Here is a 27,259-nt window from a genome sequence, read left to right as displayed (position 1 = left end):
TTAGTTTTCAGCACGAACTTACAATCTTCATGCTGACTAGAAAATATCGTAACGCTGAGCGAGTTTGCAATCTATACGTTCGCTGGCTACCTGGTATTAAAATAGCCCAATGTCACCCAAGCTTTACTGTCAAAAGCTCATGTATGGGCTTTTGCATACAGTCCATCTGTTGGATATTTCGGAGGGTTTCAGCTTTAAGATACAACACCTCACTATTATTTTATGTTCGACAGCATAAGCTTTAAGTGCTTGCCTATGCTTACTGCTTCATTCGAAAAGTGCTAAAATGGCTATATTTTGTACCATTCGGGTTGTCAGCTGTTGACAGTTTCAGTATTGTTTTGATAGGTTCAAGAAATGCAAATCAAAATAAAAGACATCATGAATATTCCAACACTGAAATAGTAAAATAAACGTATACTTGCATGAAATATGGTTCGAAATGAATTTGAAAAGTTCTTAAATTAGGTATTACATATAATGTGCTAGATATAAATTGTGTTTACTTAAAAGGAGATGTGATAGATAAATGAACGTGTATTTACCTCGTTTGGAACAGGGGAAACGATATCAGAGAAGTTTCTTGGTGGTATTCCGAGCAAGAGGTACGCAATTTTGTTTATAATGAAAATAGCTTTGCTGCAGTATTCGCTACATGTTTTATGACTATTAATGATTTCCCTTTGGTCTACCGTGTTATATAATTATATGATTTTAATGAACTCCATTAAATAAAACATATACTTTCTATTAAACCAGTTTGCTTTTTAAATATACCGTCAAGCAAGGTAAACTAGCAATGGAAATGTTGGTTTTCTGCCATTTAAAGTAAAATAACAAAACCATCGCAGCCGACTTTTGAAGGTTCATACTTTCCTGCGAAGTATCAAAAGTACAGTCATTTATCCGTTCCGTACGGTTTTGTTTTTATGGTTAATTGTTTTCAAGACTTCATTTCTGATGAAAATTCAGCAGCACATTGATGGTCGATCGATCGAAGAGAAGGGGTGGTTGTGCGCTTCTGTAACTCTGTTTACTTTCGAGACATCAACTTATTCCGGGTTCAATCAAAGATAATTTTACAACAACCCCGACCCTGTTAGCATTAAGACGGAGAAACCCTTATTAAAAAAATTCATTATTGAAAACGACAAACATGTCCCAGATAACACAAGATCATAATAGAAAGTTCACTTTAAATCGTATGCATATCAATTTTCCATTGGAATTGTATGACTAGAGTTTGTGAAAACAAAGTGTACAATAAGTTGTTTTGCGTGTCCTCATGTACAACTCGTGACTGAATTATAAAGCAGTAGGGTTTAGGGTAAAAACCCCATAATTCACCCTCATCTCAGAATTCGCCTATCCATTGGTGTTTCTGTGAATTAATTCAATATATAATTAGTCTATAAGTTGGTCGGTGTTAAGTCAGACCGAACCAATTGACAAAGTTTTGATTTCGAGAAAAACGCATTAAAAGTTTGAAGCTCTGTAACTTTTGTAGTTTTAAATCATTTTCCTTGATTTTTCTTTTGCCACTCTCAGTTACTCTTCAACAAAGTCGTGTAATACTATTATTGCAAAAAATCCGTCTTTTGAGATCAAACGAGAGAGTTTTATGACTTGGTTATTAGCACTTGGTCCACTTTGGCTGAACCGAAGAAATTGTTTTTGAGACTTGGTTCACTATGATTGAATAATTTAAAAATAAAATTGTATCATTCATTCAGTGTGCTTCAGAAACTACTTCATTCAATCCATATAGTGAAACAAACTGTTTGTGTAACCTTAAAATTGCATTTTTTGCAACGAATAATAAGAATTAGTTATTGCTGATTGCAAGGAAAATTGTACCATCCAAAATGCGATATCGCAGTAGAATCAATATATATGCCAGTGTCGCTGTTTTTCTACAGGACTCATTGTGGTAAACATGATGCTAACAATCTGTATCAAGTCTGTGAATCGGGAACTTCATTGTCAAAGTTGCTCATTGTTATTTATCTGTGCTGTCATCAGTGCCGCTCATCGCTGTGTTTTCATGCCAGTGAAATGTTTTTGAACGTTCTTTTTCTTTTCGTCCGGATGAATTGAGTCCAATAACTGCGCCCTTTTGCACCGATTTTTTCAGAAATTTGAAACAAGCGAAGCTTCCCATCACATTACTTGGCAGCCATATTTCAAATTTTAAACTGGTTGTCAAAGTTTGACAATAGGGCTTTTGCCTAAGTGCAAGTGTATTAGTGATCTGGGGGGCACACAAAATCTCTAAGCCAGGCAAAATTGAATGCAAAATGTGCTTGACTGACATTTATTTGGAATATTTCAGAATTTGTGGTCCGTTAGTAGTACTCAAAAGTATTTTAGTGATAAGTTTACAAGATAAATAATGTTGTTTGCGGGTATTGTATTGTGTAAAGTCATGATTATGTGAAGAAATAGATTGTTTTTCGGAGGTCTATTCACTTCCAGGTGTAAGATTCCAGGAATTCATAACACATAATTCAGAGAGACTTTATTTTGATATTGTTAAAGGGAATTGGACATTTTTGCAAGTTTTCAAATGCGAGCATGCTGTAAAGCGTTAGAAAGTCAAGACAGGAATGACTTAATTTATAAATTAAAATTTGTAGGCGGTGACTTTTGCAAAAGTGCTGTATTTATAATTTAATAGCAACAGAATTGTGAATTCATTTTTAGTCAGTTAGTGTAAACTGAAGGGAAGCTTTAGGGTGTATCCAAGTTGTATATTAAGTATCTAGTTCGAATGTTCGTTATTCTTGCACTTCTCCCTGCAATAGGCAGCATTTATTTAAATGTGTTATGAAATATTAGGTATTCGAGTTTTGTCGCTTTTAGATTAACGGTAGCAACTAGCAAAGATCAACGTGTTTTGTTATGCCGAAAATCCCATTCTTTTAATTTGTCTGCATAGAAACCGACTAACTAAACTTGATAAACATTTTTACTCACTGCTCGTGGAAAACAAATGACAAAATATCAACGAAAACCGTAAATTAACACCATTTTCTGCAAAACTTACTATTAAACGCGGGCTGTTTTGATGTACAGTGGACCCCCGTTCGTTTGAACGATTCCTCATGCAAACTAACGGGGTTACTTTTTAATTTGAACAACTGGTAACCCGAAATATGCTGAAACCTGTGTGAACTGGCCGCCCTGCTCTTTGTTATTGTTTTGGTGGTTTGTTTTAGTTGGCAGTTGCAAGTGCGAATATTGCATTTTCCAATCGGATTTCTCTCTTAATCGTTAGGAAAACGAAATGTGAAACCGATGAAACACGCTAGGTCAGTACAAACGAATCGTGTTTATGTGCATTGTCTGCATAAACAAATGATGTCATGTTGAGAATGACATTTGAACCATTTTTAATTTGCACGTCGTGCAAACCAACGGGGTTCAAATTAAAAAGTGTTCAGATTAAAAATGGTCAAACGAACGGGGGTCCACGGTAGTGTGTGCCCCCCAGAAGTCGCATATGTGTTAGTGTGCAAAGCCCTATGAGATTCCCCTTTTGATGAATCTCAGGCACACACACAAATGCATATATAATGTAAATACATTATCTGAACATGTGTGATGTTTACCACGCGCACTGCAGCGACAGTGGCATTCTATATATCGTGGACCCCCGTTCGTTTGACCTTTTTTAATCTGAACACTTTTTAATTTGAACCCCGTTGGTTTCCACGACGTGCAAATTAAAAATGGTTCAAATGTCATTCTCAATATGACATCATTTGCTTATGCACACAATGCACATAAACACGATTAGTTTGCACTGACCAAGCGTGTTTAATCTGTTTCACATTTCGTTTTCCCAACGATTATGATAGAAATCCGATCGAAGAATAAAATATTCGCTGCTTGCAACTCCCAACTAAATCAAACCTTCAAAACAATAACAAAGAAGAGGGCAGCCAGTTCATACGAGTTTCAGCATATTTAGGGTGGTCAGTTGTTCAAATTAAAAAGTAACCCCGTTAGTTTGCATGAGGAATCGTTCAAACGAACGGGGGTCCGCTGTATATTGATATTGATTATAAAGCATTGCACGCTGATGTCAGTGCGTTTTTTTCCTCCCAGGTTTGACAGTGTTGTGGGGTTTGTTTTGATTACTTATTCGTAAGACCCAGAAGCAAAAAACTGCAAAAAGGGCAAAAATATATGTTGTACAGAACTGTTATCATTTTCCTGCTTCGGAAAAGTCGGATATTTCCGGTTTCCGCAAACAAGTGGTACCAATTACAAGTAATAAACCCACTAGCAATAAAATTAGGTTACAAAGGGAATCAAAACAAAACACACAAAAACGTCAAACCAGAGTTGAGGTTAGGCACCGTGCAAAGGTTTATACTGATATCGCTCATAAAAATGCTATTTTGCATTAAATCGTTTCGGTATTTTCAGCGCACTTTTTCGTTATATTCCAAGCAATAAGTGCGCCGAAGAGACCGAAACGATTTAATGCAAAATAGCACTTTTATGAGCGATATCGCACTTTGGATGGTACAATTTTCCTTGCAATTGACAATATTTAACAAAAAATATTGTTTGTAACAAGTACAAATTATTCTTAGTCATCATCCTGCTTTAAATTCTCATAGAATTGATGGTAAACTGGGAGAACGTACTTAAGTAGATGAATAATATCCATGTGCTTTGCTTTCGAAATGTCATGCCCGGTCGTATTTATCACATATTTTCGCCGGAATAATGTGGCCTTAAGTGTTCAAGTACTCCTTGCCAGAGTTCCTCCCTACGATAAAACTGAACCTTGTCGTGGTGTAGGGCTTTTTGACTAATCAGTAAATGAACAGCGGCCACGTTTACTTCTGAATGTGGGTATATATCAAAATACATTTGTGATTTCAAGTGGGACTAGGGGTAAAAATTTACCAAATGTGATTGTTGCGTTGTTCAGAAAGTGCTTTTATTCCGTTTAAGAATAAGGCCAGTATGGGGATCTCTGACAATAGATTAAGTTTTCTGGGATTCATCCCTATTTATCACAACTGTCACAAATATCTCCGAAAAATGTCGGATTGATTGAGTTGGTCGGGGGCTTAGGGTTAGTAAGGGGATGTAAGCGGGATACCAGATCCGATTGGATGCCGAAGAACCACTCTGTAATAATTACGGGTAATAGCACTTCTTAGGTAGCAGATGGGAAAATTAGGTCAATTCGTGTCGCGTGTTCGAGTTTCGGCTAGGCGGTGCTGCTAGATAGAGTAGGATTTTTGCACTGGCCCCGTGGCTGTCCTGAGCTCTGATGGCCGCCCGCGGGCTCTGTCGATGGGAAGGGGTCGAGTCTTAAAGAGACGCTTAAGCCCAGAACTTTACAGCACTTTGGTCTCGAGGGTTGGAAGGCGAGCGAGTCTCTATATTTTGAAGCTTCTGTCGACTACCGCGAACGTCCAGCTTGTGCTGCGCTCAATTTACTTTGTATCGTGGGAATACACTGTGTATGCTAAGGGGATGAAAGATTTAATTTGCTTTGATAAGTTGATAACCACTAATGCTCCGAAATTTGTCTTACCTATTGGTTCATTTGTGGTTGTTTGTGTTGGAAAACTGAAAGCGGGCGCGCGGTTGAGGACCGGTATCAGGCGGGGCTGACGAATCCTCCACTTCTTCACTATACCACATATTGCAACTCGAGTGGTACAAAAAGTCCAAAGCACATTTACAAATTCGATCTATCATTTTTCTTCTCATCATCATCATTATTATGATCATCGTCATCATCATCGTTATCATCATCATCGTCATCATCATCATTATATTTAAAATATGACTTTCCGGCCTTTGGCAGAGAGATCTTAGAGTCAGTTCGTGGAGTCCGCGCAGGGCCGAAACGCCTCCGCCTGCGGGTATAGGCGTGACGGCCATGCTTGGGGCTCTACCTGTGTTTTAGTGGGCGACAGTGCCTGTCTCGTCAGGTAGAACTGATGTTTGAGGTCTCCCTGACACTTTGTTGACATCACAAAAGGGCCCAGCGCAGAGTTTTATACGCTATTAAGCGACCAGTTGGATAACCCGAAAAAAAGGAAAAAAAAAGTACTCCTTGCCAGAGTTCCTCTTCTTCTTTCTTTCGTGCTTTTTCCACAAGTCAGGCTCAGCATATTTTCGTTTCTTGGGACGCTCAGAAGGACCGAATTCCTTGACCATCCGACTCAATAATTCAATTGCAGAAACGAACATTGAATTCAACATTATATTAAACCATAATAGTTTTCGTACGTTCATCAAATACATCCGGACTAACGATTCTCCAAGATCCAGATTCTCCAATTCTCGAGGATCTTATTCTATTTCTTCTTCAGTAGAACCGAATCCTTCGAGAAGGTCATTGATTTCGGAGTCAGTGTCACTGCTATATTCTAAAAGTATTTTTATTTTATAGTATCTTCTATATTACAGAAGACCTATATTTTCTAATTATGTGTTCAGTCAAAGCGAACCAAGTATAACTGTTATATTACTCTTAAAACATGTATGTAAATGATGGCGGTCTGTATACGGCATGTAAGTGAAATGGTAATTCTCCGCATTTGAGACGAACATGTATGTGATGATAACTTCCCTCATGCTTATTGTGACTTTCTTCATATTCAATTCCACTGGCTGTATAAACAGCCAAACCACCTCCTTGAGCTGAAGTACGGCAAGAAAATATGCTGCTGTATTGTTGAATTTCATAGAGAGATTTACTGCTATCCTCAACCCATCTTTCCCCTAACACAAGTACATCAATACGACCGGCGTATAGTGCTAGAACTTCCTTTATTCGATCAAACTTGTCTAAATTATTCATACCACGAACATTGAACTGTAATACTCTTAAAGTTGAACGACAATAACTTTGTGCTACATTTTTATTCAAGTCAATTATGGAACTATAGTAAATATTCTTTGTTTAATTATTCGAGAATTGATTCATGTTAAAAACTACATTCTGCTATGCTAATTTACTTCTTTGGCAAGAGTAGGCCGGCAGGCGGTGACCAGCCACGTAGCCAGGGTGGGGGCCTTGTCGCCCCCCCCACCCCGAAATATTTTGGCTTACATTTAAAAAAAATTCAAATGCAGAATAACAATACACCAAGCTAAAACTGTAGCACAAGTATATTTTTGATGAGTGCGCTTTTGAATAACAATATAACCGACATCGTTTTGAATCTCTCTTAGTCTGTGAAAATTCTCAACTATGCACAGTGGTTCCATTTGTTAGGACGGGCGGCCATAAATGGATTTTCCATGACAATGAAGTCCAGCATCATCAAAATGGACGAAAATAAGTCTCTTTTAACCAAAACACACGTCAAAGCTGTATGTCTACGATTTCGTTACAATTATTTCAATTTGGATGATTTAATACTTTTAACTTAGGAGCACTGTTACTAGACACTTTTTATTGACATTCTCTACATAAGCTAACGCTACGTTTTTCTTTGGTTTGACTTAAAGGTAGTTCCAAAATACTTATTGTACTTATTTTTGATCAGTTTTGTATTTTTATTTTTGCTACAACAAAAAATTCCAAGCAATATAATGATAGTACTTGAAATGCAAATGTTTCTATGTTATTTATCCAAGTATTTTACAAACTTCAACCTAAATATGTAATAGTTCCAACATTTCTTGAGGTAATTTTGGTTTGTTGGATTTGAAGAATAAGTTTAAACTTGCAGTGAATGAATTTGAACTTAGCGATAATCATTGCAAAAGGTTTTGGTAGCTACCCGTGGTGACATCTAACGGGTATGAGTCAAACGAAAACTTTCAATATATTTACTATTCGATTCCGCTGTTTCTTTAGACAATTCTGCAATTGAAATGAGTACGTGATAAATCACCAAATGATTATAAATGAGCAATTTATCGATAGATAGAAGAAGATAATATTATGAATATTCATCTACCAGCTTTCGAGCAGTTTATAGCTTATTCTTTAAATTTTACCGTATTGATTGTGTACCCAGAGGACGAGCGCGACAAAATAGTTCTGCAACGTTCAAGTAATTTCACCTTTAAGGCGGAACCGAAAGTGGCTAACGTTATTGTGTTAGTGCGACAAACACTGTACTGTACATCTCATGTGTTCGTTAAAAACCTAAACGTTTATTTGAATATTGCATTAGTATTGGTAATATATGTCAAATAGCGGAGCTTGCAAACATAAACAGCTGATCCGCAGCCAACCGCACTGTCTACAAACATCCCGAAAAAGGGTTTGTTTTCTTTATCAAGGCATTCCGATTCAATCAAAATTAACAGCAGCAACTGAATAATGCGTAGGATCACTAGGATGTTTAATTAATCCGCCTGCATCGGATTGCGTTTTTGATTCCTGCGTTTGCGTTTTGTTTGTTTATTTCGCTCTAAGCTCATCGATGCGGCGAAAGTTGAAAGCTCTTTAAAAGCTCATTGATGTGACGAAAGTTTGATACTGTGTTGCTGCTTTTTCCGAAATCGCTAGTTCAACGAAATATGTGCGTAACCAAATATCGATTAGGACTAATTCCAAATTATACATTGGTCGCTTTTATGAACACGTAATGATCGATATGTTCAGTTAAATTTATTTTCCATTAGCAATTATGTTTTGCTGAGCGTTTATTGATACACAGCAGATCGATAAATTGAATTACAAATTTTAGGACATTATAACAGCGCTGGAAGCACTGATTACGTGGCGAAAGCGTGCTCTGCCAATACAGATGCATTTTTAAGGCGCAAAACAATACATGCTTCCAATGGTAGCCATTTATCCAGCCATCTTTGAGCCACTTTCGGTTTCCCCTTAAACCAACTATTTCTAATCTTAGAGCATTTCAATTTGTTCGCTGTATTGCCATCATTAGTTGTCTCAATTACACTTCTCAACTATCAAGCATGGCGCACTCACTTTGGCTCGACTTTGATTATTTAAGTGTACCGCTTCAGCCAAACAGAATTCGAAAAAGTTATGTAGAGGGCATTTATAAAGCCAGTTATCATCTACAATTTTTCTTCGAAAAAATTTGTTTTATCTTTTGTATTTACGATGCTATACGGCTCCTATCCCGTTGGTAACCAGTGAACGTATATTTGGTTAGCAACACAGTAGCGGCATTGTAGCACTGTAAATACAAAAGATGCAGTAAAACTTTGTTCTGGAATATTGTACACAATGACTAGCTCTAGAAATTCCTCATCCATTACTTTATCGAATTCTGCTTGACAGAGGCTGTATAGTAAAATGAATCAAAATTTGATCAAAGTCATCGTACCATGCCTCTCAACTATCAATCCTTTAATCGAAGACGCCAAACTCATTAGCAAGTATTAGCAGCTAAAACCTTCACAGGTTCATTTTTAAGACTTAAACGAATCAGTAGATAATAATTTGATGATTAGATTCGAGTAGAATCATAGTTAAAAACTAAAGTCAATTTGATTGTTTTAGATTTTCTGTAACTACAAAACTCCAGTTTCACTCACGCACAACAGTGAATTAAATACTAGTGAATATCTAGCTCAACTTGTAAGAAATAGATGCTTTTCAAAGTTCCTTGATGAAAACCAGCTAAAATTTGCTTTACTGTGACAATACACACAATCCAAAAACCACGTGCTTTTCAAGCTTATATCGAAAATGTCAAATGCTATATCACATCTTACGCTCAAATGTGAATTGTTGCTCAAATATATTGGAAGAAAATGTTATTTTTGCCTTCTTGGGTTTATAATAAATCCGGAAAAATTTTAGAAACCGTAAAACAAAAGAATTTTTTTCTCGATTATTGGCCTATGGCGGTACCACAGTGCTATGTAGCTATTCGTTACTCGAAGCATTCGGCATGGACAAAGGCGACGAAATAAGGACATGGAATGGAGATTTGGTACCTGGAACGGCAGATCGCTAACTTTCGTTGTTGGGGACAGGGTGCTGCTCGATCAGCTAGAACCCCGAAAGTTTCCAGAGCGGTCGAGTGACCAACGGGCTGGTAACGGGCTTCGTAGTGTTGGGCAAAATGAAGGATCGCGTAATGGACTGGAAAGCGAGAGGATGTGCGTGTTGAGGATAGAAGACCGGTTTTTCAACTACACCATTACAAACGTACATTGTCCATACGAAGGGAGACCCGACGATGAGAAGGAAGCGTACTATGCACATCTGGAGGCAACGTATGACTGCTGCTCACGACAGGACATCAAGATCGTCATCGGGAATATGCACGCCTAGGTCGGCAGGGAAGCAATGTATAGACCAGTGATCAGGTCCCATAGCCTGCACACCGACACGAAAGACAACAGCCAGTGATGCATCAACTTTACAGCTTCCCGATACTTATGGTGATCAGAAGCACATTCTTTTTCACAAAGATATCCACATCCCAGGTGGCTTACCTGGATATCACCTGACTGACGAACTTCGAACCAAATCCGCTTATCGATGATTGTTTAGAACGCTTAGAAGGCAAGAAATATTTTTCCATTCTGGACCTAAAGAATGGGTTCCACCAAGTAAACATGGCTGCGGACTCCATCCAGTATACTGCATTTGTGACACCAGGTGGACAGTATGAGCATGTAAAAATGCCCTTCCGGATTACGTAATGCACCAGCGGTATTTCAAAGGTTCATAAATATGGTTCTGAAACCTTTTATTAAAGAAGGTAACGTCACAGTTCACATGGACGACGTCACCGTAGCAACCAATACGATTCCTGAGCACTTCGCCTTATTAGGACGAGTTCTACGAAGACTCGCTGACTTCCGTTTAAAGATTAAAATACCAAAATGCAGATTCTGTTTTACGCGAATAGGCTTGTTAGGATTTACGGTCGATGAGAAAGGGATAGGACCAAACGATGCGCATCTGGAGGCTTTAAAGAAGCTGCTATTTCCGTCAGACGCTAAACAGTTGACAAAGTATCTGGGATTGTTTTCGTACTTCCGTCGTTTCGTTCCGTCATTTTCCACGATTTCGCAACCATTACGCAAGCTGTCACAATCTAGTAATAAATTTGACTTTACGGAAACTTGCAAAGAGACTTTTATAACATTACGTTATAAGTTGGTGTCTTCTCCCGTGTTGAAACTGAATTACACTGCGACGCCAATTCCGATGGCTTTGGTGGAATATTGATGCAGAAGCAGGACGACAACAAATTTCACCCCGTTGCTTACTTTTCGAAGCGGACAACTCCTACCGAGTCACGCTACCACAGTTTTTAATTGGAAACATTAGCTATCATTTATTCTCTACGAAAATTCCGAATCTATCTAGAGGGTATTCCGTTCAAAGTTAATCCTGACTGCAACTCTCTGATGATGACGCTCAATCGGAAAAGTAGAAATTCCAGGATAGCTCGATGGGCATTAGAATTGGAGAACTATCATTATACCATTCAGCATCGCAATGACATGTTTATGAATCACGTTAATGCACTAAGCCGTTGCACTCACGATTCTGACGGGATTGTTTCTGCTATCAGCCCGGACGAAATTGACTTCCGACTCCAAGCGGTACAGGGACGCGACTCTCTGATCCTTAAGCTTCGAGAAGAACTAGAACAGAGACCTGTTAAGAAATTCTGCTTGGATAATGGGTTAGTTTATCGCCACTCTCCCAGAGGAAAACTTCAGTTCTATGTACCTGCCGAGATGGAGAGCAACGTAATGCGTGACGTCCATGAAAAGTTATGCCACGCAGGCATCACCAGAACTTTGGAACAGTTAGGCGCACTTTATTGGTTTCCGAGTATGAAACGCAGGGTGGAAAATTACGTCAAAAACTGTATCCGGTGCATCATGCCTTCCGATAACCCTACTGGTAGTGGTCGCACCCTACATAGTATTCCGAAGAATCGTCAATCGTATCCAAGCGAAAACACATCTTATAGCGAATTTGTTTATTCAATCCGGATTAGAACTGGATGAATTTTTTGTGTTCATTTGCTCCTATCTGACAGATAAAATTCATCCAGTTCCAACCCGGATCATTTTTATCATACTTGTATGTGTAAGTTTTGAACTAAAATTCGTGTCAACATGCCAATTCTGAGAAAAGTGAGTGAGATTGCGGAACGTTACAAACAACACAAAGTGATTCCTATACCTATATTCTATGCCATAGCAGATAGGCAATATGCCAAAGCAGATGAAACTAAATGCATTAACTTTCTATGTACTGAGGAGTCCAGTACTTCTTTTAAAAATAAAAAATATGCATTATTTTTGTTTATGGAAGAAATATGAGAGAAAAACAGGAAAAAGTTATCAATGTTACCCCGTTTCACGGTACTAGAGGTTCCTACTCAAAACTAAGTCTTTTGCTATCAAATTTGAATTTTCTTTATTCGGAATAGCCAAACATATAGAATATTAATCTATATTATACTTGGTTGAGTTCGGGCTGATTTTATAACTATATAGCGATAAAAGGGGCGAATTCTGGGGTCATTATTCTTTCTTAGACCTTTCCATTTCAATAGCTTTAATTTTGAGCCATAAATACTACTATTAAAATAAGGAATTAATTACTAACTAGACAATTTCTTTTATCCATAACTAGGTAATTCCTGCGTAACTTTTTAAAAGGACCTAAGCAACAATGAGAGATTCTCTTTGTCTCTTTTCTTTCGCTTGCCACGGCGCACTTTAAAACATCAGTTTTGCTTGATTCGGTTGCTAGCGTCACTCTTTAGCTAAATGAAAATGATATTTAGAAATTTATGTTGCCCTATTTTATAGAAAGAGATGGAGGCCAAAGAGAGTCTCTCAATGTTACTTAGGTGCTATTGAAAAGTTACGCGACAATTCTGTTATAATTTTGTGTTATCATTCTGAAATAACTAAGGATTCTTTCGCTGTATTTTAGAGTAACTGACATTATCTCGAATTTCAGATAATATACTATAGCCATGAAATTGGGATTGACTTCAACACCTTTAAGGCAACGTAACTGTTTTTTAGCTTCTATACTCATATTGATACCGTGTACAATATTGTTTTTAGTAATAGGATCAGGTAAGAGAAAAATCTTATTTTACACGAACATATATGAATATATTTTCCAATCATTAGATTTTTCAGCTGAGCAAACGATGGCTCAACGAGTAGCTGAGTTTCAGATGCGTATGCAGTATCTAGAATCGATGTATCGAGCAAAGCAGGAAGATGTAGCAATTCTGTCACAGTATCTGGGATTGTCTAGTCAAAATGGGGATACAACGAATATTTCGTTAAATCTAAATCTTCTAGATGGTTTAAGTGCAAACTCAAGATCAATGATTAGAAATGTATCTACTTCAGCCAAATTGCCTGCAAATTTAAAATTACCCACAGTTTTTCATTTCCTACCACATTTGCTAGACGATCCTGCCTCGCTTCGACCAGCATATCTGCAATCTAAGAATAGGCAGGGCGTTTCAATCGTTCTCGGCATACCGACGGTCAAACGCGATAAACAATCATATCTGTTAGAAACTGTGGACAATCTGATAGCCAATATGGACGATGACGAGCAAAATGAAACAATGATCGTTATATTTATCGGAGAGTCAGACATCGATTATGTAACGCAGGTTGCTAGCGGAATATGCTCTAGGTTTTCCTCATTCATTGATAGTGGATTCATTGAAATAATTGCACCCGCTGCGAGCTATTATCCAGACATGACAAAGCTTAGACAAACGCTGAACGATTCTGTCGAACGAGTCAGGTGGCGCTCAAAGCAAAACTTGGATTTTGCCTATCTTATGGCCTACACTCAACCAAAAGGTGCTTTCTATGTTCAACTAGAAGATGACATTCTTACAAAAAAGGGATTTATCAGTATTATGAAAAACTTTGCTCTTGAAAAAACCGCCAAGAAGGAACAAAGTCAATGGTTTGTTCTAGACTTCTGTCAGCTAGGATTCATCGGTAAGGAATGAAATAAAAAACTGTTATTAAACTATACATATGGTTCCAACTATTGCAGGAAAAATGTTCAAATCTGCCGATTTGCCGTGGCTTATTACCTTTTTTCAGATGTTTTTCAACGAAAAACCAGTTGATTGGCTGCTCTACCATCTGATCTACACAAAAGTGTGTAGTGTTGAGAAAGACGCGGTATGTATCGATCCTAATCGATTTATGTAAGTTAGTTTTCTTCTATCCAAAACAACGTTTACCTGCAAATATGGATACACACCTGAGTGTGTGCGTGCATACGGAGGATTGGTGGCATTACTCGATAAGGATCGCGATCGATCGCGATTACAATTCAATCAATTACAATCCATTGCAAGCGTTGTGACTGATTCAAAAGCTACCTTACTTTGCTTGCGTTGAGCTTCGTTTTTCGTCTGTGAACAACTGCTCCAGCGGTCAAAAAGGAAGTTTTCTTCACTACCGTGGAAGCACCAAATTTGACGCGATTAACCCTCTAACGGGCAACATCGTAAAAACGATGCAATCGAGCAAATGATTACTTTATCATGAAAGTACACTCAAAAGAAACTCGAGTGTTGATTTTCATGGGAAAATATTTATCTGGAGGACCGCTAGGTATGAAATAGTCCTATTTCTCTTTTTAGTTTTTCATGCCTAACGCTCTACCCAAATATTTTTTCAGTTCAAATATATCACGAAATTGAAAAAAAGCATGTACATTACTCATAGGAAAAATGTGAGATCGAACATTTTGTTCTAGATGTCGTTTTTCTTCAAACGTAAAAAAGGGAATATTCGCACCATAATTTTTTTCGGAATTCTTGTTTTTGAATGACGATAACTTTTGAACGCAAGGTCAAAATGTTGTGATATTAAAATCAACATGTCAGGAAATCTGTTCTGAACATGTTTCTCACATTGTCAAATCAAGACAAGTTTTGTATGTGGCTCTGGAGCTCCAAAAGCGAAGGCCGTCTACAGACGGTCTTACTCGTTAGAGGGTTAAGAAATCTTCAATTTTCAACATTAATTACAAAATGACCGTTTGGCCAATAAAGTCAAGGTTTTGCACAGTAATAGTTAGACTAGCAAAGAATATGTAAAAAATACCCAAATTGTAAATATGCATTAAATTCATTATATTTTGTCAAGTTTTTGTGAGACGCTCGGGGTTCCTAAATTGACGCATGAATTTTGCAACGTGCTTCATTTGACGCGAAATGTTCCTTATTTGACGCGCTTGAAAAATTAGTATAATTTAACAAAAACGACGATGTATTCCGCATTTTAGATAACTGCGCATTATTTTAAATAGTTACACAAGGTTTTCGTTATTTGTGTGGATATATTTCACTCCAGTTTTTGCGAAAACGTCGGGAGAATTGGGACAGCCGATATGTTTATATTGCAACCACAACCAGGCTGTTCAAAAATCTGCCATAATTTGTGTTTAATAATGAAAATTCTGGAAATGACTTTTCTAAAACAGCTGTACAATGTTTTGAACGACAGCTAGGAAAGTGTCAAGATTCAGGGTGTCGCAGGAAAAACTAAATTAGCCGCTTACCGGAAACTGCAGTAACTGAAGGATTGGATCGGCCAAACAAGCGAAAAAAGTATCCTAATTTAACCTAAACCAATATTTTTGATTGCCCTACCCGTTTGGGGAGCTTGATTTTACTCATAAGCAAAACAAGTCATTTACAGTTTATAGGACCTCCTCTCTAACGCTAAAACCATATGTTTGCCCTGAGAAAGTGTTTTCTGCAGCTTCTTCCGACGAACTGTGGCCTCTGTAACACCGAATGAGACGGTAAACTGTTGAACCAATACCTTTCTTGGTGACTTACAAGATTTTTAGTGTCGGGATAGATGAATACTTTTTATATCTTACTCTGTAAATAATAAGGAACACTAAGAGCCTAATTTGACGCAAAACATTTTTGTTCAGAAATAAGCTAAAAAGCTTTTAGAGTTCGAATAACGTGTACAATATATTAATAATACTTAAGTTTTAACAGTTTTCGAAAATATAACAAAAAAGCACTTTTACGCGTAAAAAAATATAAAACATACACTCAAAATATTCTGCACATAACTAATGGTAAATTTACATATGAAATTCTAGATGATTATCATGTGCCGCATATAAACACAATCCGCCTAGAAATACACATACAAAATATACGCATATGAATAGTATGTGCAAAAGTTTCGCGTATCCATAAATTATAACTGTGTGGGATATAAAGTTCATTGACTAGGCACATTGCAAAAATCTATGTGTGGGACACATAGAAACTATACGCAAAGTTTTCTCAGTGTAGTTGAGTGTTTCTTTAGCGTTTGTGCTAAGGTAGGAAAAAAATGGCGCATTTGACAAACACCCTTTCTGTTTATTTTTTATTTACAATTATAAATGACCAATCAAAAGCTTTTTATTGCACGAATGCGTTTCATAAGTGTAAAGAAAGGGTCAAAGGTACGCTTTTGCGAAATATTAATTATCAAGATAAGTTATTATAGAAAATTTCTGAAAAGTGCGTCAACTTTGGACCTGCGTCAAATTTGGTGCGTCCACGGTATATCGTAACGTATTTTATCCATGATAAACAGCTACGATAACTTGTTGTTATCCTTCCTTACTTTCAAGCAATAGTGACAAACTTTCATCACATATTGTACCAACATTTTGAAGTAGGGACAATATCATTGTCTCTTGTGCGTTCGTGATTTTTTAGGCTGTGAACCATTTCGCGAAATTTTTAACTTTTTAGCTAAAATTTGACAGTTCGATGGCTATTTCTCCTCGACTGGTTAAAATCCGTTCAGAATGCGAACCATTTCATATTTGACAGATTGATAGTTGTTTTACTCAATGAGAGCATATATAAGGTGAGGATGAAGATATGTTTTTATTACAGCGAATTTATTTATTCAGTCCAGGTTGGAATTGGATGAATTTTTGGTGTTCATTTGCTCCTATTTCATAGATAAAATTTATCTCATTTAATTTCGGGTTGAATAAACAAATTTGTTATAAGTTAAACATCCATACATTGGTGAAAAAAATTCAAGGAAAAATCAGTGAAACACATCGAAGCTCTTTCCTCACCTGTGGCATATCTCATTGGCTCTCAGAACTTGGTTAAAACTAACCATGCTCCCGAGCAGGGTTATTTTCAAAAAACCATCGTACTGTCAAATTTTAACCAAAAAGTTAAAAATTTCGCGAAATGGTTCACAGCCTTATTCTCTGATTTTAATACGTTGCGGGGGGTTGGTACCGAATTTCAACAACAGTTACAGAAGGCCGAAATTCCGTTTGGTCGAATCACGAAAGGCCGAACCACGAATGGCCGATATTTCTCGGAATTCCCAGGGAATCAAAATATCATTCATACGCAGAAATAACCGACAAAAACAAAGAGCAATAAACCAGTTATTCTCTGCCTATAAAACAAACATACGTAGCAACCAGAATGTATCACGACAACAAAATAGGTGGAGACGCGAAGAGAATTGCTCATTTGCAGTTATGACATTCAAAAATCAGGCCTGAAATATTTCTTCACACCGGTGAGCTGAACAACTTTTGGTGAGAATAAATTACAATACACACTCGCTCTCACAAGTGCTTGTTGTTGGTGTTGCATGTAAACAATAAAATATATGTTTATCACAACTTGGTTGGTTAAAGACAATAGTTTATCAGCAACTTGAACAAAAGGGACCAACAGCAAAAAACCTTAAAAAACAGACTAATTCGCTTTGACCCAAAATCTAACGTACAATGCTTACCACTGGTAAGATACCAACGTTACCTTGATAACTAGCAGACACTACCGCTGCCGACACAGTGTGACATGATTAGGATTGCTTTTGTTGCGTACAATACGTATTGCATACAGCAATACGTGTGTCTTTTTCGCAAGCAACAACATGGTTGTCGTGAAACATCTGTAACCACGATAAATAGCTGCGATATCCTGTTATTGTCCTAACGTCCAAGCGTAGTGACAAATTTTTATCATATAGTTATTGTCGCAACATTTTGAAGTAGGGACAATATTCTTTTTATATGCCAGAAGGGCATTGGGTTAAAAGGCCACTGCAACAGTCTTAAGGCGGAACCGAAAGTGGCTAACGTTATTGTGTTAGTGCGACAAACACTGTACTGTACATCTCATGTGTTCGTCAAAAACCTAAACGTTTATTTGAATATTGTATCAGGATTGGTAATATATGTCAAATAGCGGAGCTTGCAAACATAAACAGCTGATCCGCAGCCAACCGCACTGACTACAAACATCCCGAAAAAGGGTTTGTTTTCTTTATCAAGGCATTCCGATTCAATCAAAATTAACAGCAGCAACTGAATAATGCGTAGGATCACTAGGATGTTTAATTAATCCGCTTGCATCGGATTGCGTTTTTGATTCCTGCGTTTGCGTTTTGTTTGTTTATTTCACTCTAAGCTCATCGATGCGGCGAAAGTTGAAAGCTCTTTAAAAGCTCATTGATGTGACGAAAGTTTGATACTGTGTTGCTGCTTTTTCCGAAATCGCTAGTTCAACGAAATATGTGTGTAACCAAATATCTATTAACTAATTCCAAATTATACATTGGTCGCTTTTATGAACACGTAATGATCGATATGTTCAGTTAAATTTATTTTCCATTAGCAATTATGTTTTGCTGAGCGTTTATTGATACACAGCAGATCGATAAATTGAATTACAAGTTTTAAGACATTATAACAGCGCTGGAAGCACTGATTATGTGGCGAAAGCGTGCTCTGCCAATACAGATGCATTTTTAAGGCGCAAAACAATACATGCTTCGAATGGTAGCCATTTATCCAGCCATCTTTGAGCCACTTTCGGTTTCCCCTTAATGATCGTCTTTTGTGGGATAGGGACAATATTTGTCTGTTGTGTGTTCGTGATTTTTGATTACCTCGGAAGGCCCAAATAACTACTCAATCAATCAATCAATCTAATGTATACTCAGCCAGTTTGATCCTTGTGTTTATTAGAGATAATCTCAAACGCTCATCTTATCTTGTATTAATATTTGCTATGCATAAGTCTATATACCGAGTACAGCCAGTCAATCATGGATCACACACAATTGTGGATTATTTTAGCTTTAGCTGCTAATTTCTGTTTAAATATCACCTAATGATTGATCAAATTGTTAGTGCTACTTATAAGTAACAATTTTATCAATCAATTAGTATAATATTCACGCATTAATTGGCAGAAAAAGCTAGAATGACCCATAATTGTGTGTGACCCTCGATTGTGAACTGACTGTATATGTTTATACAAAATAAATAATAAATCGGCCAGACCCACTGAGCAACATTTGTCGCAGAGTTGATTCCTAAAATGTATCAAGATCAAACATTATTTCTCGGGTAATTTTTCAAATAGACCTATGTGACAATGAGAGATTCTCTTCGTGTCTCCTCTCTTCCGCTGTTTACGGCGATACCAATGCATTTTAACACATCAGCTTGGCATGAATCGGTTACCGGAGTCACTAGTTAGCTAAATGTTTTGAAATGTTTTTCTATGTATTTATGTAGCCGTAAAAAGCGGAAGAGGGGAGACGTGAAGATAATCTCTCATTGTCTATTTGAAAAATTACTCGAGATTTGATCAATGATACATTTTCGAAACTACAGGGGAAGAAGAAACGGGGACAACAGTATCATCCGTTTCCATATTTATATAACATTATAAACGTTGGGAGTATCTTTGCTAATAAAAGTTAAGTGATACTCCGGACCCTCGAGGATGAACTTATGGCATTAACCAAAGCCGGGGCAGGACATCATAAACCGCAAAAGTTGCTTCCGTATGCACAAGCGTAAATATAGACGAGCAATTTGGTCGCCACCAGCAACTCCGTCAGCATCATTTGTTTGTCACTACTTTCAAAGCACTTACTCGGTGCGGTGGCGAATTTTGTTCGATCGCAGCGTCCTACGGAGTCCAAAGTAGGCACAATTTTCTGCCATAATGCGTCTTTTTATTTTTCTGCTGGTGTCGTCTGCGGTAACCAGTGAGCCCAGATACACGAACTCTTCTACCACCTCAATTTCATCACCGTCTAAATGAATCCGGGGAGGGAGGTCAGCGTTCACTTCTCTAGAATATCTTCCTTTCATGTATTTTGTTTTCGACACATTAATGACAAGTCCAATCCGTTTGGCTTCAGCTTTAAGTCCGATGTACGTTTCCGCCATCCTCTCAAAGGTACGTGTAATGAGTTCAACGTCGTCAGCGAAACTAAGAAGCTGGATGGACTTCGTGAATATCGTGCCACTCGTGTCTATCTCCGCTCTTCTTATCTTGCCGTAACCCTCTTCGAGATTCAAAGGAACTTGAGGCTGCCCCTGATACTTTACACACACACACACACACACACACACACACACACACACACACACACACACACACACACACACACACACACACACACACACACACACACACACACACACACACACACACACACACACACACACACACACACACACACACACACACACACACACACACACACACACACACACACACACACACACACACACACACACACACACACACACACACACACACACACACACACACACACACACACACACACACACACACACACACACACACACACACACACACACACACACACACACACACACACACACACACACACACACACACACACACACACACACACACACATTACTCGATCCATCGTCGCCTTGACCAATCGGTCGCGTTAGTTTATCCGGAAATCCGTAGTAGTGCATAATCTGCCATAGCTGATCTAAAACTGATCATTATAAGGTGCGAGACCTATTCACCGTGTCAGTAGCAAATGTTTCCTAGATGATGCAGGGCGAGACGGCCGCAGGCCACGAGGGTGCGCTGGCAGCGAGTAAGGACAGCATGTACCCAACGTTTGTGCAGGTTGAAGGCCGTGAATATGGCGTTCGGGTTCTCGTGTTTCGGCCATTCGTGATTCAGCCATGTGTGTTCCGGCCATTAGATATATTATGCCATTTGGTGTGTTTCGGTCATTCGTAGGTAATCCGTTGCGGGAATGTGATTGAAAATCCATGGAAAAATGTCAAATTTCCACAACGTATTAAAATCCATATTGTATTGGGCCCTTAACCGCCAAACCAAAAAAACGAGAAAAATATATCCCAAGGAACAATGTTTAGTTCAAGTTTAACCGGCATGTTTTATTCAGTCTGTGCTGCAAATCTGCTTTTAAACCATGTCTAAATACCTCTGTTCAATGCTTGTACAAGTTTTGGAGAATTTAAACGGACAGTGCTGATTATGTGCGTAGAAGAAGTGTGACTGTTATGCAACGCATAGTAAAACGTTTATTCAGTACATATCATATGTCAAACTTCTGATGATGAAACTGAATCTACGTTTATTTTACAGCAATTCAACATTTAGACCAGCGAAATGAATAATATGTAAAAAGTATTTAGTACACTTTGTGGGTTTCGCTATTTTCATTTCTTTTTTTGTATTCGTATTATTATAATTTAATGATAGACTTAGTAGGAAATCCTTGGTTAACCCAAAGTGCATCAAGCCTGCCGCTGCCATTATATTTTTCATACACCCGGGATTCGAACTTGCATCCTGTCGGCCAGAAACCGTCGACGAACACATATGAAATAACTATTACATTAAAATGCTTGTAATGTCACTTCGGATAACGGTCAGATTTAGTAGGTCTTACACCCAGCATATGCATGTGCGCGTGCATATGTGGATAAGCGGTAAGTGACCTGCGCTGCCAGGGCGTGAACTGAGAAATTACAATAATTAATCATTCTTAATTATTTGGGAACTGATTTCGGTTATGTGTACGGGGTCGACTGACGTAAGTTTACTTTATACTGTAACTCAACATAATAGAACTTTATAATTCATTTCGAAAATATGCTTAATGCCATAATGTTGTATCTTAATTAATTGCAGAAAAGTTGCAAACAAGAGATGTCGAAGCTTTGGATCCATTACAAACCATCATTGTTTCAGCATATTGGTACCACTTCGTCTTTAAAAGGTATGAAATTATCTATTTCTAGTACACATTAACTTCGTATATCGTTTCCAGGTAAAGTGCAAAAGCTTAAAGATAAGCAGTTCGGTAAAATACCTAATTTCTACCCACACAACAATCCACCGGCTGTTGTAAAGACCGGCATTCAGCATTACAAAACATACACACTTCAAAAAGCCTACATAGGAGAAAGTTTTTTCTGGGGTCTAATGCCACAGCCAGGGGATTTGATCGAATTTAAATTCAACAATCCAGTAATGCTTCAAAGGTATAATGTTCTGTTTTGCAATCAAACAAGCACGTTTTTTACAAGCTTTTGTCGTAGATATTTATTTCGAAGTGGGAACTTTGAACAGCCTTCTGACCGTTTTTATAATACAACTGTTGAAGTTCTACCATATAACCTAGCTGAGGATTCCTCTGTTTGGAGTAATTATAATACTACCACCGATGGATTTCTAGTAATTGGCGCTTTCAACGACTTTGGAATTGCTGAGGGTGTAATAGATGCGAAAATAGGAAAACTCAAAGAACTTCGCCTACACGTTTATAGTGACAGCCAGAATTGGGTCATACTGCGTGAAGTATTTCAAACACTTAATAATAATAACAGTATGTTTGCATTTAAACTTTTTGTCACGTTTCAGATATTGCTGCAAAATAACACGAATCGATGACGAAAACGCTTTCACATACTAGTCCAGGCAAAAACCCGCACATTAGAATCCTCTCGGGATTTTTCAAAACATAGCAAAATGTGTCTAAAAAAACTTCAACGCAAAATATCAAGGCGCCACTTACGCTTAAATAAGACATAATAGGTATATGGAAATTGTAACCGTACCGTAAAACATCGTAACGTAACGTTTTGCACGTATTTTTTCTGAAATATGCTATATTAAACACGAAAGTTACCATGATTGTTATGTGATTGAACAAATGTTGAAGCTATAACATACTGTACGTAAAATATCGTATGTTATTATTTATAAATGTCATGTTCCAAGCAGTATTGTCTCACATATAGATCACATTTGTATCACATTTATATTATTGTCAGTCATGCAAGCAAAATAGCAGCATCTAATTTTCTAAGAATTTTTGTTCTCAAAGTTTGTAAAAAGTCGTTTAATAACATGGATCTTTTTATATTGTGGAAAGCAAGTTTAAGTAATGAAGTAATTCAAACTTAATCTTGGAGAGTTTTGTTTTAGTATAGATTCCAATACGGTTGCGCAATACCTAACCCACGAAAGGAAAGGAACACGAAAGCACAATAGCTTACAAAGAACGTCCAACTAAAGCAACCTATTGCACGTATTTTTCATGTAGAGTAGAGCGGGACTAGTTGATCCGTTTTTTAATTAAGTTTATATAACAATTAGCTCAGTTGGGCTGACTCCTTATAACATGGCCGCATTGCCCCTGTGTGCTTTGTTATATGTCAATTAAAAATGACAATTAATTTGCTGTTATATGCCTTTATCTAGAGTATTTCATATCACAGATAAAATAAAAAATGTAATTAAAAGATGTTTTGCACTGTAGGTTCTAGGCATATTTTTAATTCAAAGTAAAAGTGAAAATAAATCCTATTAGTTGGGTCCTTCGATTAGAAAATGGGGTAAATTGGCCATACAAAAGTCAATGTATTTTGATTATTTGCTTTTGTGTAAGTTCAGTATAAACGAAGGATGATTCTTATTAGAAAAAGTGCAATTTTATAGTTATTCATGAATATTTTATGGCATAATTCGCATTACGTCCAATTTTTTTCAATAGCTTTCAAAATATAGCTCTGAACTGAACAACTCACTCCTATGAACAAATAGCCTCGCCCTACTCTACCTATAATATGTGCGCTGGTATCAAAAAATTGAAAATTAGTATGGAATAAGGAATAGATTGAGGGCAATATATTTATGACCGTAATTGAAAGTCAAATGCTGACACATTTCCTCAAGAAATCTGAAAGCATTGAAATTATCTCGGTGTATCGTACAATCAAAGAGAGTTTCCGGCTTAACAAAACATTTGTTTCATAATAATTTAATTAGCTTTTACATTATAGAATATAGCTATAACGGAAGATTATATACTTCATTATAAAGATGGTTTTCTGCCTCATGATATGTAAATTAAGAAAAATTAGATCATTTTCACATAAATTCGCCCCACTTCGGTACCAGAATGTACGAATCTCAACATGGTTGAATAAGTTACATTAGTTCAACGTTCTTTGCTTAGCCTCTGCTTGCTTGGTATAAGAAACCACAGTAAGTGTAAGTAACAGCGCAGCGCAACGCAATATATAAACGGTCCTATAAAATGTTGTGCATGTAAAACTGTTGTACTTTAACCCAATTGAGGATGTGCAAACATGCAGTGATTTAACAATTCCTAAATTGTACACATAGTTTTAATATTATTGGCCATGTTATTTTTTAACTATATTGCTTTTTATTTTAATATCACGTTCAAAATGAATACTCTGGAAAGTTACATAAATTGATACTCTGCTTTGAAAAAATGTTTATACTCCTATCATGGCAAAGTACGTTACTACCCCGAAAGTATTAATAATTGCAAGCACCCCCCAAAATGAATTTTTTAGCGGTTAAGTTAATTTATGAGCAGTTTTTCGTGAAGTAGGCGATTGACAAAATTTTGTCTCACCTATCATAGAATTCAATATATTTTTGGTCTATATATCGAAATTTTCCAGTTCCTCCAATTAATCATTTTCCGCATAATATATTTACTGCCCATAGAAGCATGTGCCATGGATTTTTATCGATTTTGAGAAAAGTACAAAAGTAGCTTATTTATATCCTAATTTATCTAAAAAAAACAGTAGTTTAGACGGAATTTGTTCGAAAATTTTTCCAAAAATATCAAACTTTCGAAATCAAAGTTCGAACTATATCAAGTTTGCTGCAATATTTAACAGTGAAGGTGCCCTTTTTAAATATTATCGAATATCGTCGAGATATAGCCTTGGTTAGTATTTATAAATTGTGTATTGCGAAGCCAGCATCACTGGTTCGAAAAAGACCGACGACTCTATGTCCAAGACCTCGACGGATCCTTGCCTTCTTTAATCACGATCTTAAAATCCTGGAATATTACAGGAGCGCATACTTTGGTGTAAGAACTATCTTTCAGTATATACTGCCAAAAATTTAAAAAAAATGGGACAGACATGCTTTTATTTAGCAACTTGCGCTTGAAAGTAAATGCTTAACTGTCTCATCTTCGAAATTTTGAAAAAAATACATTGGTGTTTCTTTTTTACTTTTTCTATTTAACAACAAAATATATGTGGATAGTTCAATTATTAGTGTAACGTGATGTTTTCTTCGAATAAAGTAAAATAATTCTTGTATAATGACGCATAACATATAAAACATTCAGTCACTTTCAATCTCATTTTCCCACACTTCACGTTTTTCCATATGGGACAGTTATGCTTTTATGGACAGTTTACTTCCTTTGCAATTAAAGTTCATGTCATGACCACGTATAGAGTTGTTGTAATGAATCGCCGATGGTTTTATACAACAAACAAATTAAAACTTTATTAACCGTAGTAAAATTACAGAGATTGAATGCGGTGTGGTTTTCACTAATTGCGAGTCGTGTATGTTCTGGTATGCAATTCTAATGTTGCTATCGGCTGACAGCGGTAGACATCATTCGCTCTGACAGGATGTGTCAGACGATGAGTCGACCAACATCCAGGTGGTGTGCAGTTGGTTCGTAGGGTGGTCCTCCCAACACCTCCCCCTCTTAGAAGAGATGGTACGGCTCATACCTCACGGGTGGTCTTCTTGCTCTCGAAGACTGGCGAAGCTGGCTCTGTTGCTGCTGAGTAGTAGCTCTTGGAGTTTGCACAGGTGCTTGGTGAGGAACCGTTGACTGTGGTTCATTATGCAAATCTAACTGCGACGGTTCGGCTGACTCTGGTTCTGCTGGTTCGGTTGTTGTAGATTCACGTAGACCGCAGGATTCCAGAAGTACGGTTAGCGGAATTTGCGTAGACTGCTGTTGTACTCGTGTTGCCGGCTGTTCTGACTCATACCGTTTTTTCAGTTGATTCGCATGAGACCTCACAAGATCCCGCTTACCAGGTAGCCACACATTGTAGATAACTCGTCCAATCCGTTCTAGAATTTGACCGGGTTCCCATGACCAGGTATTGTTTCGGTAAACCTTATTCCAAACCAGATCTTTGGCATCGTAGTTTCGAGCTTTCGTGCCATGTTTCCGGTTGAATTGATCTTCCTGCTTGGATTCAGCTTGCCCGCTAAAAACTATTAAAACGACTAGAGGAACACCATGGTGGAACTCTCATCTCGCGGAACTAAAGAAACGATGCAGGAGAGCCTGGAATAGACGTCGGAGGGATGGCGTGGAGCCTTTCAAGCAGGCCCGGAAAGCCTATGCAAAGGCTTTACGATCTTCAGCACGCACGAGCTGGCACAGGTTCTGTAGCAACGTTTCCAGTTTCGGCGAGGCAAGTCGACTTAATAAAATACTGTCAAAATCGAAAGATTACCAGGTTAATAACATTCGAAGTTCGAACGGTGAATACTGTTCGAATGACAATGAAATCCTGGAATGTCTCTTTTATAGTCACTTTCCGGGCTGTGTGGAACCTGAAGTTCGAAACGATCCAGAAATCGTTTTAGGTGGCTTAGACTCATGGGCTTTTGCTCGGAGACTTGTCACAACTGAAGCGATTGAGTGGGCCGTGAACAGCTTCTCTCCATACAAATCTCCTGGAACAGATGGAATATACCCTATTCTACTGCAAAAAGGATTCAAGTACTTCAAACACATTCTGAGAAGGATGTTTGTGTGTAGTATTGCTATTGGGTACATCCCAACTCAATGGCGTGAAATAACCATTAAGTTTATTCCTAAAGGTGGACGCGCGACATACGAGCAAGCCAAAAGTTTTAGACCAATTAGTCTAACGTCTTTCTTGCTTAAATCACTTGAGCGGATTGTTGATCACCACATCCGCGAAACAAGCTTAGTAGAAGTTCCTCTTCATTCAGCACAGCATGCTTATCAAAGTGGCAAGTCTACAACCACTTTATTACATGATGTGGTGGATAAAATTGAGGTTGCTTTTTCACAAAAGGAATCTTGCTTAGGAACTTTTTTGGATATTGAAGGCGCGTTTGATAACGTA

The 27,259-nt window shown here is 37.6% G+C and overlaps 1 protein-coding gene across 2 annotated transcripts; it reads left to right on the top strand.

Annotated features, from left to right (window-relative positions):
* Window positions 1-303: 303 nt before the first annotated feature.
* LOC128742479 (alpha-1,3-mannosyl-glycoprotein 4-beta-N-acetylglucosaminyltransferase A) lies at window positions 304-24,490 on the top strand. 2 transcript variants are annotated; one of them, XM_053838853.1, is made up of 8 exons: window positions 304-605; window positions 12,923-13,044; window positions 13,102-13,941; window positions 14,000-14,130; window positions 21,975-22,062; window positions 22,114-22,327; window positions 22,385-22,643; window positions 22,707-24,490. In XM_053838853.1, exons 2-8 carry the CDS (start codon window positions 12,939-12,941, stop codon window positions 22,734-22,736), a joined length of 1,668 nt encoding a protein of 555 aa, XP_053694828.1. In that variant the 5' UTR covers window positions 304-605; window positions 12,923-12,938; the 3' UTR covers window positions 22,737-24,490. The 2 variants fall into 2 exon arrangements, with proteins under 2 accessions (XP_053694828.1, XP_053694829.1); XM_053838854.1 differs by lacking the exon at window positions 304-605 and adding an exon at window positions 12,704-12,822.
* The last annotated feature ends 2,769 nt before the right edge of the window (window positions 24,491-27,259 follow it).

The sequence above is a fragment of the Sabethes cyaneus genome, chromosome 3 (assembly GCF_943734655.1).
Source record: "Sabethes cyaneus chromosome 3, idSabCyanKW18_F2, whole genome shotgun sequence".
Classification (NCBI taxonomy): Eukaryota; Metazoa; Arthropoda; class Insecta; order Diptera; family Culicidae; genus Sabethes; species Sabethes cyaneus.
This window is presented reverse-complemented; position numbering and strand designations above follow the sequence as displayed.